This window comes from Salminus brasiliensis, chromosome 24 (assembly GCF_030463535.1).
Source record: "Salminus brasiliensis chromosome 24, fSalBra1.hap2, whole genome shotgun sequence".
In the NCBI taxonomy this organism is placed as follows: Eukaryota; Metazoa; Chordata; class Actinopteri; order Characiformes; family Bryconidae; genus Salminus; species Salminus brasiliensis.
This window is the reverse complement of record NC_132901.1, coordinates 17,400,502-17,417,912: the sequence shown is the minus strand read 5'-3', so window position 1 is coordinate 17,417,912 and position 17,411 is coordinate 17,400,502. Positions and strand designations below refer to the sequence as shown.

The 17,411-nt window shown below is 40.0% G+C and overlaps 1 protein-coding gene across 1 annotated transcript in view; it reads right to left on the bottom strand.

Moving 5' to 3' along the window:
- Positions 1-660: 660 nt before the first annotated feature.
- The window catches only part of rela (v-rel avian reticuloendotheliosis viral oncogene homolog A), a 40,666-nt gene continuing 23,915 nt past the window's right edge, over positions 661-17,411 (bottom strand). Inside the window, exons 6-11 of the mRNA XM_072669733.1 lie at positions 16,013-16,147; positions 14,226-14,330; positions 12,753-12,968; positions 8,411-8,488; positions 7,580-7,663; positions 661-6,861 (exon numbers count right to left, since the gene is read on the bottom strand). Coding sequence (XP_072525834.1) covers positions 6,053-6,861; positions 7,580-7,663; positions 8,411-8,488; positions 12,753-12,968; positions 14,226-14,330; positions 16,013-16,147 — 1,427 coding nt within the window. The 3' untranslated portion in view covers positions 661-6,052. The remainder of the gene's footprint in view (positions 6,862-7,579; positions 7,664-8,410; positions 8,489-12,752; positions 12,969-14,225; positions 14,331-16,012; positions 16,148-17,411) is intronic.

Below are 17,411 nucleotides of genomic sequence, written 5' to 3'. Positions count from 1 at the left end.
AAGTATGTGGCTGCCTGACTGTCACACCGATATGGGCCCTAATATGGAGTTGGCCCAAGTGTTTGTGGCTATAACAGACTCTGTAATCCTCAAGGTTTATCGATTAATGGTCTTATCTCGCTTTGTGCACAGAGGCACAGTCATGCTGGAACAAAAAAGGGTCTTTTGGCTTGAGCCCAAACTCCAAACTTCAGCCCCAGACCACCATTCTTCCTTTACCTATCCAAATATGAAGTTCAGTAGGTAGTGTTGTCCTGGTGTCCACAAAACCCAGATTCAATTCATCAGACAGCCAGACAGCGAAGCATGATAGCAGGGAGTCCAGTGGTGGCATGCTTTGAACACAGTGATGTTAGGCTTGTGTGCAGCAGGCCTTGATCCTTAAGTTTCAGTTGTCTGCTGCTTTGTGGCTGACCCACTGTTGCTCCAAGGTGCCTTAAGCTCACAGGAACAACGGTTACAGTTGTCTGGGGCAGCTCTAGCGGGGCATAAATGTCATTTACAGACTTATGGCAAAGATATCTTTTGGCAGTGGCATGTTTAAAGTCAAAGCCTGCTTCATTTTATATAATTGTTAGCAATGATTAGGAGGGGTGTCCACATACTTTAGGTCCTATAGTGTATTACGATCGGCAAATAAATAAGGCAACACACACTCACTCTAGTTCAAAAGCTAGTTTAATTAAACATTTTAACAACATTCATCCTCAGTTCCTGCAATTTGATCAAAAGCAGTATCAAAACCTACATACACTTTTTACACATTGGCTATATATGATGTAATTGTACTGGACAAGAACAGGCATGGTAGATAAACAGTGAAGGTGTACTAGTAGTTTATGATGCTATGGCTATCCTTGTATACCAAACCAACAATAATCTCATTGGCAAAAATCAGAATAACAGAAAACCAGAAAAGTACTGTTAATTCAGGATTTTAGGGAAACTGAAAACTGTCTTCCGATACAGACAATAGCAGTAGATCAGAATTGTTCTGCTGCCATTGGCTTTTACATGCACTCTGATATCCTCTTCTTATGTACAAAGTCTTATGTACAAAGCTTCAGCCCCTCTGGATTTGAAGGAAAACCCATATGCATAAAGAACATTTGAATATATGACAGAAATTAACATTAGATTACTGCTTTGCATTATATTGTAACGTTTCGTAAATAAACTCTTTTGTACACACTCTCCCCCTCGCCCCCCTCCGATACCAATAACATGTATTGGCACCAATTAAATGAACTACAAGAAAAATCTTTGGATTACATCTAACATACGATGCTAACTGATTTTGACCGTGGACAATATTTTCCTTCCACCCACACTCCCTTCCTCCCTCCCTCCTTTCAGATGAGATGGAAACGATTTGTAGGAGTATAAGTGAAGTTGAAAAGAAACTGTGGGTGAAGGAAGACGACTATGATAAATGCTGAAGCTCATTTTATCCACAGGCCATAAGTGATGACTGGCAATATTGCCATACTAGGCAGCAGTGAGAAACACCTCAAACAACTGTGTAGCACAGCAACATGTTTGATAGGCAAATATTCCAATATTCCCCATACACTCATCTGGTATATATATATTGTGTGTGTGTATGTGTGTGTGTGTGTGTGTGTGTGTGTATATATATATATATATATATATATATATATATATATATATATATATATATATATATATATATGGCTCAGCTGTTTTGATGAAACCAAATATTCACAGGTTTTACAAGGTAATCACTAAGGTGTTGTGCAGGTGTTGTTCTGTGTTCTAGTGTGAAGGAAGGCTTGTGGTGTGGTTGTTTTTGGTTTTATATATATCTTAATTTTTGTTTATATATATATATATATATATATATATATATATATATATATATATAAACAAATGTAATAAATAAATTGATTGATTACCCTGTAAATCCTGTGAATATTTGGAATAATCTAAACGCTCACAGAACCACTTGGTCAGGATTGGATCAGGATTTACTTATTAGATACATTACATTACATATATATTTCATATTTTTTATTACATTTTTTATAACCCATTTACCACAATAGTTTTTACAGAACCAAAAGTGGTTCCTTTGGTGACATCATTTGAAGAACCATTTGTAAAACAAATCTGTATTTGTTTTTTGTTTTTTTTAAAGAATTATTCTGTAGTCCTTATTATGCCCGTATTTACTCTATATACTCTGGGACTAACATCAGTTTTCAAGTGAAAATTCTTTGCACCGATACATTATTAATATTAGTACTGTAAAGGCTACATTCAGAAAAAAAGAGTTCTTTGAGTGAGACCACAGAGCAAATACCTTTGCTTTCATAAAGAACCATTTTTGTGACTGAATAATTTTCCATTGGTAATTATATATATATGTATATATATATATATATATATATATATATATATATATATAATTATTTTTTTCCCCCTCTCAAACCTTTAAGAAGTCCTTTCACACTCACAGATCCCATTTACCCCAACAGTTCTTTATGGAACCAAAAGCGGTGCTTTTTGTGATATTACTCAAAGACCCATTTGTAGCGTGCGGATGTATACAGACCACTGAAGTCACGCATTATTCTGTAGTCCCCATTATGCCCATATTTGCCAATCTGGGTCTAACATCAGTTTCAGTGGCAGACATTTTTACAGGCATCCAGTACTGCTCATTTATTGTTTTTTCTTCTGAAGTCGTGTCATCATTCTGCAGTCAGCGCCATGTTGTTATGCCCATATATTCGGCCCTCCGAGTCCACACTGGATTCAGAATGGCAGAAATAAATGGGGTTTCAAAATAATGGCCCTAATCACGTACTGTGGTAAATACATATTTTCAGTGCACTATATATATATATATATATATATATATATATATATGTTGCTCTTTTCACCACCCTGACCATCAAGAACCAGCTTGGGTCATCTGAAACCTGTTACCAGCAGAAGCTGGTGTTGAGATACATTTCTCGGCATGTAAGTATGGTATCCGGCAGTTATCTGTTCTTCACCTAACCTAACTCACTAAACCACGATATAGCTTTCCCTTCTGAGCCTGCTTTGACAGGCCCTACAAGCTGACCTGCACTCAGGCTACACTGCTCAACATGACCAGACTGAAAGTGGTTTTCACTTCTTTTAATACTTGTGTGGACATCCCTGAAAAAGGATGAGAAACCACAAAGCGATATGGCTGCTATAGCCCATAAAGCTCCGATTTATTTACCACAGAGTGTGATCGAGCCCATTTCTGCCAAGATTTCTTTTTTAGACATTTTTAGCAGACAGCAAAGCTAAAAACTACAGATGAAGAATAAAACAATAGATGAGCTAACAGCGCTAACCAGTACACTACTGGATGGTAAAGATTCATAGTTTTCCCAATGTTTTTTTTCCACAAGGTCTTTTTCCTTGTTAAATTTGTCAAAGAAATATATCAATAGTTTCCATACAAAACTAACATCAGCAAAGTTAGCGAACAAGCCACACCGGAGCTATCTCTGCCTGCTTAGCCACGGCCTTAATGGTATAACCTTTGCAATAGGCAATCACATGAAGGCACATGGGTTTTATAATAGTAAAAAGCACTGGGGCAGCAAATCCCTATAAAAACTGGCCTACCATTTTAATGACCAGATCAACTTGGTAGACCTTTAATACTGACTAAGTGATAACCAGCATCACTTACTGTCTGTATTAAATAAGCTGATTTTACAGCTAACCAGGAAAATCATATCATCATATCGTGTCAGTTGATATTTGCTTAGAAATTTGAACGGCATCTGAGAGATATGGTATAGATATAGTATCTGGCTATACTATAGCTATACTTCAAACCAGTATCGGATAATGTACGTAATGTAATAAATGGCACATATCTCAGTAATGCTTGAATGGAGATGACTAGCACAGTATTGTGGCTAACATATTAGCTTGTATCTAGATCATTAGATCGTACAGTGGTCGAGAAAGTCCAGCGCAAAACACATCTATCAACATCACAGCATGTGCCCTATGTTTCCTAATGCACTGCAAATTCATGGGCACTACACGTTAAATACCTACCACTGTTAGGTAATATAAATTTTTCCTACATTTTACAGTTAAATGTATGTGGCCATAGTTGGCGCTTCCGTTTTTGTGCCGTGTCCGTAAATTTGCAGGGCTTTTCATCATCGCTCCATTTAGTTCTGTGTACATATCGCGTAGCCTCAGGCTACATCCCAAATCACACACTTCTGTACTTTACAGACGATGCTCACACATTTCCAATGGTGGTGCACAACATTTACATACTATGTATTGCGGTAGTATGTGGGGTGGGACGGCGCCTTAGGGTTCCAGTCTCTTGCAGTGTCCTCCCGAAACAACACTTCCGCAGTGTTGTGACTGGATCTGCAGTGTTTCTAAAGTGGTGTTCACTTTCTGAAACTGCATGGCGTCTGTGTTTTTGTGCAACAGCACGTTTGAGAAACGAAGCACGGGTGTTGTGATTTTGGTGGATGGGTTTTGTGATTTTGCAGCTCGTTATTATTGTTATTTTGCTGAGCGCTGGGCTCTCTGGACCGCCGTCAAGACGGACACTACAAGGCACAGCTGTAGCTGCAAATATTACACCGTTAAAATATTAAATGCGGTACTGCAAGACATAACACGATACAAAAATACACAAAATAAACCAAACATAAACGAAATAAACAAAACTACAAAGAAAAATTATATTCAGTGGACGCACAACATTATCTTATCAAGAATAGGAGTGTAACGGTACGTGTATATGGTACGAGGCACATGGTTCGGCGCATGCAGTCGAGCAAAGAATACATAGTATGTACTGATAGGGTTAATACAGTAATATCACAAACCTGCGGTCACCCCCGAAACCTTAAGCTGTAAGGCGTTGGAGTCGAATGGTATTGTGGGAACTGTAGTGGTTTAGGAGCATTGCTATAGTAACTGTAGTCTTGCCCCCCCCCCCCCTTTATGCGCATGTGTGTGTGTGTATAAACACATTAAGCATGCTAACATTTACTTTGCTGCTTAATTAACACCTCAGGGAAGCACTATACACCACTAGGTGGAACAAACTGTAACTTGCACGACTGTTCAAATTAAATAAAAAACCCTGGGTTAGTCTTGTTCTGTTTTTTTTTTCACGTTGTACCACACTTGTATTGAACCATGAGGTCCAAATCATGGTGCGAACCGAACTGCAAATTCTGAGTACCGTTACACCCCTAGTCATCACTAGCTACACACCTAATGTCTATGTATTGGTATCAACTGATGATTAAACTTGAAAAATGATATAGGATATTAGCATTGGCTCAAGAGTCCCTATAAATCTAGACAAGACAATTTGTGTCGAAAACAGATGGAATTTGGCCTCTGTGTTAAACCCATCCATGCAGTGAACACTCACATATGCACTAGTGAGCATACATGCCCAGAGTGGTGGGCACCCATTGCTGCGGTGGCACGGGAGCAGGAAGGGTGAAGGGTCTTGCTCAAGGGCCCAACAGTGATAGCATGCTGAGCCCGGGTATCGAATCCACAACCCTGCCATTAATATCCCGGTGCTGTAAGCGCTGAGCCTGCACTGCCCACTATTAATTAATCAGTGTACCAGCTACACTGCGCTCTGTAGAAATGCAGCTAAATTTTTAAAGTCTATCAGAACCATATCAGAGGCAGTATACAGCTGTGCTATAACTTCATTAGAATGTTCAGAGATGCTGACAAATATACATTTCCAATAGATACTGTTTTAAAATCTTGCTGACTGTATTTCTGGAAACTGGAAACAGCCATGGGGAGTTTCATCCTCATCTTTATCTTCAACAAGCTGATACGTCAGATCCTCTGGAGGTCCTCTTTACGGAGGCAAAATGAAGTAAATAAGAGATATTAAAAGGAGGAAGATAATCCTTCTGTTTCATTTTTCCCTTCTTGGAGTTTTGCATAGTCAGTCCCGATGTAAGGATGGTGTCGATCGGACAGTCGGATGTGTCTATATTTTTATGGGTCACGCCAGTAGTACCTAAGTTGGATGTCCAGACAGAAAGCTGACCTGGGCATCGCTGTTAAAAATGGACATGAGGCGGTCTTCCTCCATGGAGTTAATCATATCCATATCATCAAAGCCTGGAGATCCAGGGGGAATGGCCTGGGTGTCCACCATCTGCTCGCTCTGCAGCAGGTTCATGATGGCTGGCGGAAAAGGCATCCATGTCGTCGCACTGTTCCCTGCATTGTTTCCCGCTTGATTCAAGCTGTTGCTAGCTGCAGCATCCAAGACCGGAGGAGCCACCGAGCTGGCGGAAGCGGCGGTATTCCGAATTCCTAAGGATCCTTCCCCAGTTATGCCGCTCTGGCCAAGCAGTGCTTGGAAATCTTCTATGTTGATGTTCTCCACATCTGACGTCTGGGCTTCGGAAAAGCTGGGGAATTCTGGGAGCTCACCGTCGTCCAGCTGGGCTTCCTCCCGGAACGTTGCGCCGCATGGGGCATTGAAGTTGTTTTGGATTTCTTGGGCCATAGTAGCTCCAGTCACGTTGCTTCCAGGTCCATCTCTTCTGGCCCCCGTGTTGGCTTGCTCTGGAGCGGACTGAGGGAAAGCACTGAAGGAGAAGTCGTGGAGGTCGGACAGATTTACAGTGTGGAAGTCTTGGGAGGCTTGTGGAGGTGCACTAGATTGCACAGTCAGACTGTTGAGGAACTTCCAATCTCCAGAAGAGGGTGCAGGACCTGGTTCTACTTTAGGCTGAGCAAACAGATGGCCTGGGGCAGGGCTGTAAAAGGACTGAGGCTTCACTGTAGAAACAGAAGGCACAGCCACTGGATTCACCACTAGAGGGAGACAGAGAGAAGGTTCAAGTAAAAGATTTAAATAAATTAAAATAAACTTTTTATTATATACTAAAGATTATTATTCATTAAGTTCATGGAAATCAATGCCAAAGGATTTTTTTGGTCAACTTTCTCCCCTTTTTCTCCCAATTTGCTGCTGCCAATTAACCCACCCATTCGTAGCTTCTTTTCAAACCTCCGCCTATGCGGCCTCACCAGACAGCTGACACGCTTGAAGGAAAGCGCCGGGTGCCCAGCTCCACCCCACCAGCTAATAGACGCCTGTGCTGGCCAACATCACTTTAGAATGATGAGGAAAAAGAGAGTGCCATCTACCTGCCCAGAAAGAGCACTGCCTCTTGTGCTCTCTCTGGACTCCGGACGCTGATGGCAAAGCGGCATGGCTCGGAATTTGAACTTGAGACCCGTGGGCCATAGTGCTAGCACATTAGACCGCTGATAGAGTTACACTAAACACAAAAATCTATCAAATTAACAATAATTATTCAAATGTAACATCTTATTTCTTTAATGCACTACCATGTGATTCCAGCTGTGTTAGTTAGAAATAGGAGTAAAGCTTTGTCTATCACAAAAATCCAAACCTAGTTTAAAAAATATAAAAAATGAATACAAATCATACATAACATTGCCTTGTCACATTTCTTTTGACTGGTAGATTCCAGCTATTAAGCCTTCCAGAAAATTTAGTATTTACCAAGTGGAGCACTAGCGGTAACAGAAGGCTTAGGAGGTATTGTTCTTCTTGCAACGTTGAATGTCCTTTTCTCGGTCATGTGACCTAAATAAACAACACACACACACATTTACACCCAAATGAGGTCAACAATGTTATTACAGTACATTTCCAATAAGAGCAGAGAAGATATGATTATCAGTTTTATTGATATACTGCACCAGCACTTTCCAGGAGAACATGTGTCCTTCACAGTGTGATATTCTGAACAGTAGAGAGTAAACAGTGCTGAGGTGTATACATCCATCAGCCATAACATTAACACCACCTGCCTAAATGTGTGTAGTCACCCTTGTGCAGCCAAATCAGATCTGACTTTTCAAGGCATGGACTCCACATAACCTCTGAAAGTGTCCTGTGGTATCTGGCACCAAGGCGTTAGCAGCAGATCCTTTAAGTCCTGTAAGTTGTGAGGTGGTGCCTCCATGGATCACATCAATGAGACCCTGTCACTGGTCACCCTGTCACTGGTTAACTCGTTGTCTTTTGTTGTAGCACATTTAGTAGGTTCTGACCAATGCATACCAGAAAAACCCGACAAGGCCTGCCTGATGTTTTGGAGACGCTCTAACCCAGTCGTCTAGACATGACAGTTTGGTGTTTGGTTTTAGATCATATAAATCATGGTTTGTGTTTTATTAAATTGTATAAATCACAAACCATGATAATGGCCAAAGCAATTACCACACTGTTTCCGATTCTAAATGAATGACTTCATGGTAAAAATGCTCACACCCTCTTATGCCCACTGATTATGGACAATAACAGTATGAAGAACACTGTCAAACTCACCTGATGGGATGTTGCCTAGTTTAAGGTTTTGCAGCATTCCCTCTGTCCGTTTCCGTTTCTCCACCAGCCTGTACTCATCTGTTCAACAAATAATAAACAAGATAATATATATATATAATATACAATATATATATATATATATATATATATATATATATATATATATATATATATATATATAATTATTTTTTACACATGAAAACAGAATGGTGCAAAATTAACCTGTATGAAAAATTTGTGTCAATACAAGTGACTAGTAATATCCCAGACAAGGGAAACAATAACAAGTCACAGAATGAACAAAGAAGTGTGCTATTTCTTGTTATCAGACAATCTACATCTTTCATCTACTTTTTGTTGCTAAAGTTTCTGTGCTGGGATTGGGAGTAATGGCTCACAATCACCAGAAACCCATAGCTCTTTTTTTTTTTTACTTGGATAACCCCTCCCATCTAGACAAGAAATAGAGGCAAAGTCTGTCATTTTGTCCGTTGGTTAATCACTGAGGTCACTGAGTCACAGTGTGTTTTCCTAAACAACCCCAAAACAATTCTCTCAAACAGCCAGAAAGGAAGATTGTACTGTTCTCCTGCACCATTCCAACTAAGGTAACAGTTATTTAAAAGTGTAACATACACAATGTCACCCTTAATCTAAAAATGCAGTTAATCAGATGATCAGTTTAGACATGTTTAGTTTCTGATATACAAGCTAACAAGCAACAGAACTTAAAGCACATTGGACAAGTCAACCATATTCACCATTTGTGTTGGACACAGGTGGAATTTGGCCTCCGCCTTTAACTCATCCATGCAGTGAACACACACTAATACACACTAGTGAGCAAACACACACAGTAATAGTGAGCAGACAGTGCGGCGCCCGAGGTGCAGAGAGGGTGAAGGGCCTTGCTGAAGGACCCAACAGCGGCAGCTTGCTGAGCCTGGGTATCGAACCCACAACCCTGTTATCAATAGCAATAGTAGAGCTGTGTATTATAACCTGGTGATATGATACAGGGGTTACCATTTAATATACTGCAATATAATGTGATACTGTAAGAAAAACGACATATTGCACTTTTTATTTATCAAATTTTAGGAAAACTGTTAAAAAACAGCATTATATGCATAACATTTAAGTAAAAGAAAAACTGACTTTTTATCCAATCACTGTCTGAGTTCAATCTTTGAAAGAAATAGATTCATTAAAAGTAAATACTGTGTTTTTGAGAATCAATACTGTATTACAAAATATAATATCACAATACTTTGAGACATATCAAGATTTTTAAAGTTAAAGTTTTTTTTTTTTTACAAAACATTGAAGGTGGAGGGATACATTGAGGGTGTAGTAAGGCAAAGCAAAATTTTAATGTTTTAGATGACAAAATATTAGATGATATATAATATAATAATATAACACTCAAAAAACATCATCAGTTACAGCCCTGTACAGCCAAGTACAGTACGAACTTCCGGATGTGTTCTTGATCTGGCCATGTTATCGAGGATAATATCCCACAATGCATTATGCACCATGCTGCTGTTGCCAAATTACAACTGCAAAATTACAGAACAGGGTCCTACCATAACAAGTCGACCATGCCAAGTCATGAGAAGTACTACCTATCAAGTCCAAACTTGGTGTATTTGTACTGTGAATCCCTTGTCGATTTGGATAGTAAATCCCCATACTGGCCACATCTGATTAAGGAGCAGTGGAGCTCCGGGCTATTGATGACAGGGTTGTGGTTTCGATACCCGGGCTCGGCAAGCTGCCACTGTTGGGCCTTTGAGCAAGGCCCTTCACCCTCTCTGCTCCCCGGACACTGGAGTTGGCTACATACCACTCTGTGTGTGCTCACTGCCCCTAGTTCACTATTGTGTGTGTGTGTGTGTGTGTGTGTGTGTGTGTTCACTACCACATATTGGACAAAAGTGAAGGATACTTATCAATGTACATAGAACAGTGACCGATATGTGCACCTTTACTTTTTTATATATAAAATGGCTATTTGTGCTGTAGTCATGGTAACCTCTGGTTCTCATCACCTCCACTGGAAAGAAATCTGCGTTTTTTTTAAATGAACCATTTTCACCAAAACACCCAGAATGACTCCGTTTATACTGACGTCTACATTCTGATTGTAATTTAATCAATGGTTCTCTTCTATCTAAGGGGAAAACTATAAATCTGATTGGTCGCCACATCGCCACCTCATACGTCCTGTATAGAGTGCTCACCCAGTGACCCACACCGTTACTCATTAAACATATCTGTCTATCTACGGTGCATTTTCTCTTTACTAAGCAAACCGGTCAAATCTGGCACAGTGTTTTTTATTGCACAATGACGTGAGCATACCAGTCCGTGTGTGTGTGTGTGTATTTGTGTGTGTCATGATTTAGGAGGTGACTCAGCGTTAACGCTGGAGCAGGAAGAGCAGTTTCAGCTCCATTCCTGAGCTCAACGAACTGATTCTAGAGAAGTTCTGCCCACTGGACTCCCGTATACTCACACACACATGCATTCATACCAGTCCAAACTGCTTTAAAGCAGTAGGACCAGTCCTGTGTAAACACACTGCGACAGTGAGGTTTTACATTTTAAAGATGTGGTGAGCCCGAGGAATCTAGCCTGGGCTCCAGGGTGTGGCTTCAAAATCAAAAAGCTTGCAATGTGGTACAGTGAATTATTGGTAACTAACAATAGACATAATCTGTGACAGTGTGTGATTCATACAGCTAGTTTTTACCTTTTAAACACATTAATAATTCATGTGGGAGGGCCTTAAAAACATGCAAAAAATGCTAAAAAAATGATATAGAAACTCGGTGGGGATGTCCTTATCAAGGATTTATACCCCCAATCCAATCCAAGTCTCTTAATGCTGACTATCATCCGATATACTGATCCTGGTCCAATCTTTGTGTTTTAATAAATAATGCAGCCTCAAGGTAAAACCAGTAAAATCACTAATCACTATACAGACATTTAGAAATGACTGTTTTACACTATATAGGGTTGGTTTCTCAGACAGGGGTTATGGCTAGGACCGGAAGGATTGGAGGAGGATCAGATCCTTTTCCATTGCAAATGCCTGGATCAGGCCCCGATCTCGAATCACTGGATCCAATCAAGACTTTCCTACTGCAAAGGATTGCATTAAGCTTGTACTGCATTAGAATTACTGGAACTGTACAGTATGGTATGGTGCAGGGGTTTGCACAACAATTTTATAACAAGCTCATCCTCAGTTTTTTTTCATTCTGAATTGCTATAATGTCTTATAATCTATTACTTTATCTCTTACATAACATTTAGAATGTTTACAATATACAAATCTGCCATGAGTATTCGCCAGGTAATTTGCACTGCTAATTGTATAAAGATGTAATAAAGAATTTCCTCCCTGCAGAGATTCAAAATGTATAATAAATAAACAAAAAAATGAATAATTAAAAATAAGAATAGTATTATTATTTAGTTAGTTAGTAATATTTTTGAGATTAAATAGTAGAACTACTAGGGGCATATGTGTACATGTTTACATGTATTCCTCCCAAACCTTCACAGTACAGATGTTGCACGTTTAGTGTACATACTAATAGAGGTATATGTGGTAACCTACGTGCAAAGACTGTCGAATGTAAAGGGGAACGACCCGAAAACCGTAAGCTTTAAGCTGTTATCAGCATTCCATGCTAAGCTTAGCTCAAGCTGACTGACGTCTGACTGCAGCGAGTGCAAATGAGTGTTTTCCTCTGTCTTTTCTTTGGGGAGGTTGGGCTTAAGCTTCGAATGTCTAAATTCAGCATAAGTAGAACAAACTGAAACTATATCCTATATAGCAGCAAGCTCAGGGAGGAGACTATACAGCACTAGATGGAACAAACTGTAACTAGTATGACTGTTCAAAATAAAAAAATAAAAAAAATAATAATAATAAATAAATAAATAAATAAATAAATAAATAAAAACCCAAACAAACCCTAGTTTATGCTTTTTTGTTGCTTTAGTTTTTTTGGTTTAACCGAACTTGGAATTTCTAAACTGCAGTGTGAAGCCAAACGTGACTTCTCTGCAGCGTTACACCCCTAATAACTAACCATTCTAACTTATCTTTATCATTCTAGCTAATGCTAATGCTAAAGCTACTTAAAATGTTTACTTTTGTCCAGATTCCACAGGCAGAATGTTAAAAATGTCTGTGTGTAACAGTGTAAAGACATAATAAGTGAGACATGTGTGTGTGTGTGTGTGTGTGTGTGTAAACTCTGCATATGAGTGTCTTATAGAAAAGGCCATTAAAGTTGAAGTGTGTGACATCATTGCTTACCTGGGTCGGGAGGCAGGTACTGGAAGTCCATTGGCTCGCTGACCTCTCGGTCTGAGGGCCTGCGGAGCTGCATCTTCACGCGGACAGGCTCTGTTATGTTCGTATCGCAGTAGGGCGGCGTCCGGAACACGATGGCCACCTGCCTGTGGACGTCAGCTTGAGAGAACGAGCCCTTACTCTCCCACGTGTCCCGGAAAAAACGCACCTCAATGTCTTCTGCCGAGGAGAGCGGAGGGAAATGGGAATAAAAAAAAAAAAAACAGTTTAATGGTGGAGTTCAGCACTTTAGTACGATTAGAGATGGAATTTCAAGCAATTATCTAATCAGCCAATCACGTGGCAGCTGTGCAATGCATACAATCATGCACATACGGGTCAGCAGCTTCAGGCCTTGTTCACCAACCATCAGAATGTGGGAAATATGTGATCTTAGTGATTTTGAGGATGGCATGATTGTTGGTGTCAGAAGGACTGATCTCCTCGATTTTCATCACGACAGTCTCAACAGGTCAACAGAAAGGTCAGAGTGGTTGGAGCTGACAGAACGGCTACAGTTACTGACAACAAGATAAAAGAATATAGGGGTGAAGCTGAAAATGCTAAATGCTAAAAGCATTTAAATGCTAAAATGCTAGGCGGACTGAAGAAGAGAACAGCAGACTTAAAGAAGAATGCTAGGCTGAAACAGAGCAAGCTGTGGAAGCCTCTGTCTCTGTCAAGTGGCTCAAATGGCTAAAAGCTAACAGCACCAACCGGCTTAAATCTGTTTAGCTAGCTAACTGCACACTGAGCCAAACAGAGACAGAGAGGAATGAGACTATCCAGGAAGACTCTAGGAAACAATTTTGGAAAAAAAGTATTAGGACACCTGCTCATATCCCTCTTTTTCCCGATTTAGTTGGAGTAACTGTCTCTACTGTCCAGTTTCTATTAGATTTTGGAGCATTGCTGTGAGGATTTCACTGCATTCAGCAACAAGAGCACAAGTGAGGTCAGGATGCTGGATGATCACCACCCCACCTCACCCCCAACCCCCCGACCCATCCCAACCAAGTATTGGATGGAGGACCAACCATCATTCCAGAGAACACAGTTCTCCACTGCTCCACATCTCAATGGGGGGCTTTATACCCCTCTAGTCCACGCCTGGCATTAGACAGAACGGGACCAATAGAGTCATGTTTATCTGCTTCAGAGAGCCCTATTCTATTGTTAATACTTTTCTACAAAGACTAGACAAGCTGTGTGCATTTGCACATCTGTGTCAGCAATGGGTGCAGTTGACAGAAGATGAATGCACTCATTAGAAGGGGTGTCCACAAACATTTGGCTCTAGAGTGTGTGCTAAGCTCAGCTAAGCTAGTCTAAGCTTTGCTATGCCATGATGGGCCAGCCAATAAAGCAGAGCTTCTACCATCCCAGACGCCCACAATAAAAGGTGTGTGTTTCGTTCCGAGGCAAAGTCACACACACCTTTTTGCACTTTGTCACACAGAAGAAAGATTTCATCTCCTCCTTTGCAGCTTCCAGAGTTCCTGTTCACCCGACAGATCTTCAGCTCAGCTGTGTTTGGGGCTCCTAATTGGGGAGGAGGGGGGGGGGGTGGGGGGGGGGGGGGTGGACAACATGGTATTAATACTTCTGAGAACATTACAGTTTCACTTCAGCACTCACTTCTGGTTATGAACCACGAAAAAACAGAAGCACACAAATTAGCAGTGTGCGCTTGCATGTACACATTATCAGCATCAGATACTTCAGTGTGGTTAACTCACCGAGTGTTTTTGGGTGTGGCGACATGTAAATTTGATGCTGTAAATAAACGAATGCTCACGTTTCTTTATTGGCAAGGATGCAGAAAAGCTCTTCTTCTACTTCTTCTAGAGCACAGCAGTAAACAGCCTCAAAACAAACCTGTTTTAATTTGCATATTTTCCATATCAGACCACATGCACACACATAAACACACTGTGTGGAGCAGGGCCGGGACAGTCATCCTTCGGTGTAAAATCTAGTAATAATCAATCATACTGTTTCAATATAGACGGCTACTGCATATACAATTACAGCCATGTGACAAATAAGAACGCCCCAAGAAAACCTTTGTTTTTTGGGTTTTTTTTTTTAATATGGACATTAATGTTTTTTTTTATGTGTGCAATATTGATCAATACTGATATAACATTTGTAAAATGTCATTTGAAATTTTCTTATGAGGAAAACATTAAGACCCCCCCCCCCATTTACTACTACTTACACAGTCTACAATCAGAATCAGCTGCAGATGATTAGAACATCATTAGAGAGGATTCTGGAGGAGCCTGTCCTATTTAAACCCTAGACATTTAGTTTGGTTTGCTCTTGATTGCCGATCTGGCTCACCATGGCCAGATCCAAAAAGCTCTCTGAGGCCTTCGTAAAGACGTAGTTAAAAAGATCTCAATTAGAACAATTAGAAATCAGCCGTCCCGCTATCAGGCCGCCCTAGCAAGTTTAGCCCAAGAGCAGACTGCAAGATGAGTAAAGAAGTCTGAAATGTCATGACAGGACCTACAGGTTGATCTTGCCACAGCTGAAATCGAAGTACAGCACCTACCATCAGAAAGAGACCAACCACGTTTGATTTTCATGGGAGGTGAGCAAAAACATGAGGGTCAGACTAACGTTTGCCAGAGAACACCTAGAGAAAGACCAGGACTTTTTTTTTATATGAAAAAGTCAATTTTGCCAAAACAACACTGACTAAACGCTGTGTCAGGTTTTTATAGGTGATGTGGAGAGTAAAAACGTCTCAATCTGATCCAGTGCATCGGGATCGGGGCCGCCCCAGGCATATTTTAATGGATCGGGTATTGGCTATTTTAAATCCCAATCCAGTTCAGAGTCTTTGTCTGAACCACAGAGTTCAGAGCCAGACTAATTGCTGTCTTCAAGGCGCCATTAATGGACATTATTGCCCAGCCGGCTGCAGTGCGGACGTTCTCAGAAGGTAAATAAGAGAGTTTAGAGTGTGAGAGTTTGCAGTGTGGAGCTATTTTACAGTGAAATATGAAAACAGAACATACTATCTGAAACTAGGGCTGCACAATATATTGTTTTTAGCATCGCCATCGCAATGTGCACATGCACAGTAGTCGCAAATGAAATCAAACACGCTATTTTCATTCTCATTATATCTGCTCAATATCCTTATTAATATCATGTCTTGCTGGATGATTGACTTCAGGTTATTTGTATTTGTATTTGTTCTGCAGACTCACTGTTGTCATAGATGGGCTGGGAGACGACAGGCTCCAGGGAGTACGGCTCTCCGCTGGACAGGGTGATGGTTGCTTGGAAACAGAGGCGCACGGCGTTCAGGTCGTACTCCTCCTCCCATACTTTTGCCTCGGGAACTGAAACCATGAGAGAACAGAAGGTGGGTGGAGCTGAGGAGGAAAGTAACACAGCAGCAACATCCTGGGGAAGTCGGCATGGACAACGGCATTCAACACATTAAACACACACACACACACGCAACTCGCTGGAAGGAGGGAGAGTGGAGGGGGTAATGTGTTAACTGTAGTGGTGTCAGTCTATTAAAAAGTTTAGATGCTTTAATCACAACAATATTCTGTGATTAATTCTGATTAATCACAAGTTAAAATGCTAGCTAGAACGTCCTTGCATTTTTGGGCAGGAGAACAAATAAATGTGTCCAATGAACTGGCTAGAAGCATCTATCTTTTTTCTTTTAATATCTCAGTGTAGTTTAGAGAACTTTAGCCTCAACATGACAAAGCTCGGACACAGAAGCTTTAATAGAGAAAAAGCTTAAACTTTTCAAGAGATAAATAGACGATCAGTCAATGGGCTGGATTAAGCTAAGAGCTAAGAGAGGAGCAGCTGTGTATGTATGTGTGTGTGTGGGAGAGAGAATGAGAGTTGGTTATGAGATTTATCCATATTTCAGCATTAATGAAGTGCAATCTAGCCTCTGATCTCAACAGTAGCAACACTGTGTTTACGTCCCTAAAGAAAACAGCTATACGTCACTGGCCTCTGTGAAGAGAGAGACCTACGGGAGGAAGTTGGGGCCAAATTGGTGGGACGATTAACATATGTTAAAGTTTGCAGATTAATCTACATGCCCATAAACTGAACGTTACTCTTTTTCTTTCTTTATCAGTTATCAAACTCTTAATTAACTTAAATTAAGAGCTATTCAATATCTCTGAATAATAAGAATATAAGCTGCACATAATTTACAGTCACAATACAGAACATCCCATTATTTTAACATATTCCTTCTGCATATAAAGACAATGATACTAATTTGACACATTAAGAAATCAAGATATCAAGAAAATAAGCAAATAAGCCATATTCTGTCCAAATAAAAAACAGCCTCATTTCTACATATTACTGCAAAATTAAGTCATAATTTCTTAATTTCTCTTAAAATATTAAATAAGTCATTATTCCAAAAGATTCGTGCACAATATGAAGTAAATAAGCGACCATTTCAGCATATTCAATCAAAATATAGAACAAAAGTAAATGTTTTAATATTATGTTTTAACATTCTTTCTAAATGTTAAGAAAGTAAATTATCATATGAGAATACACTATATGGACAAAAGTATTGGGACATTCATTGTTTTTTTTTTGTTTTTATTT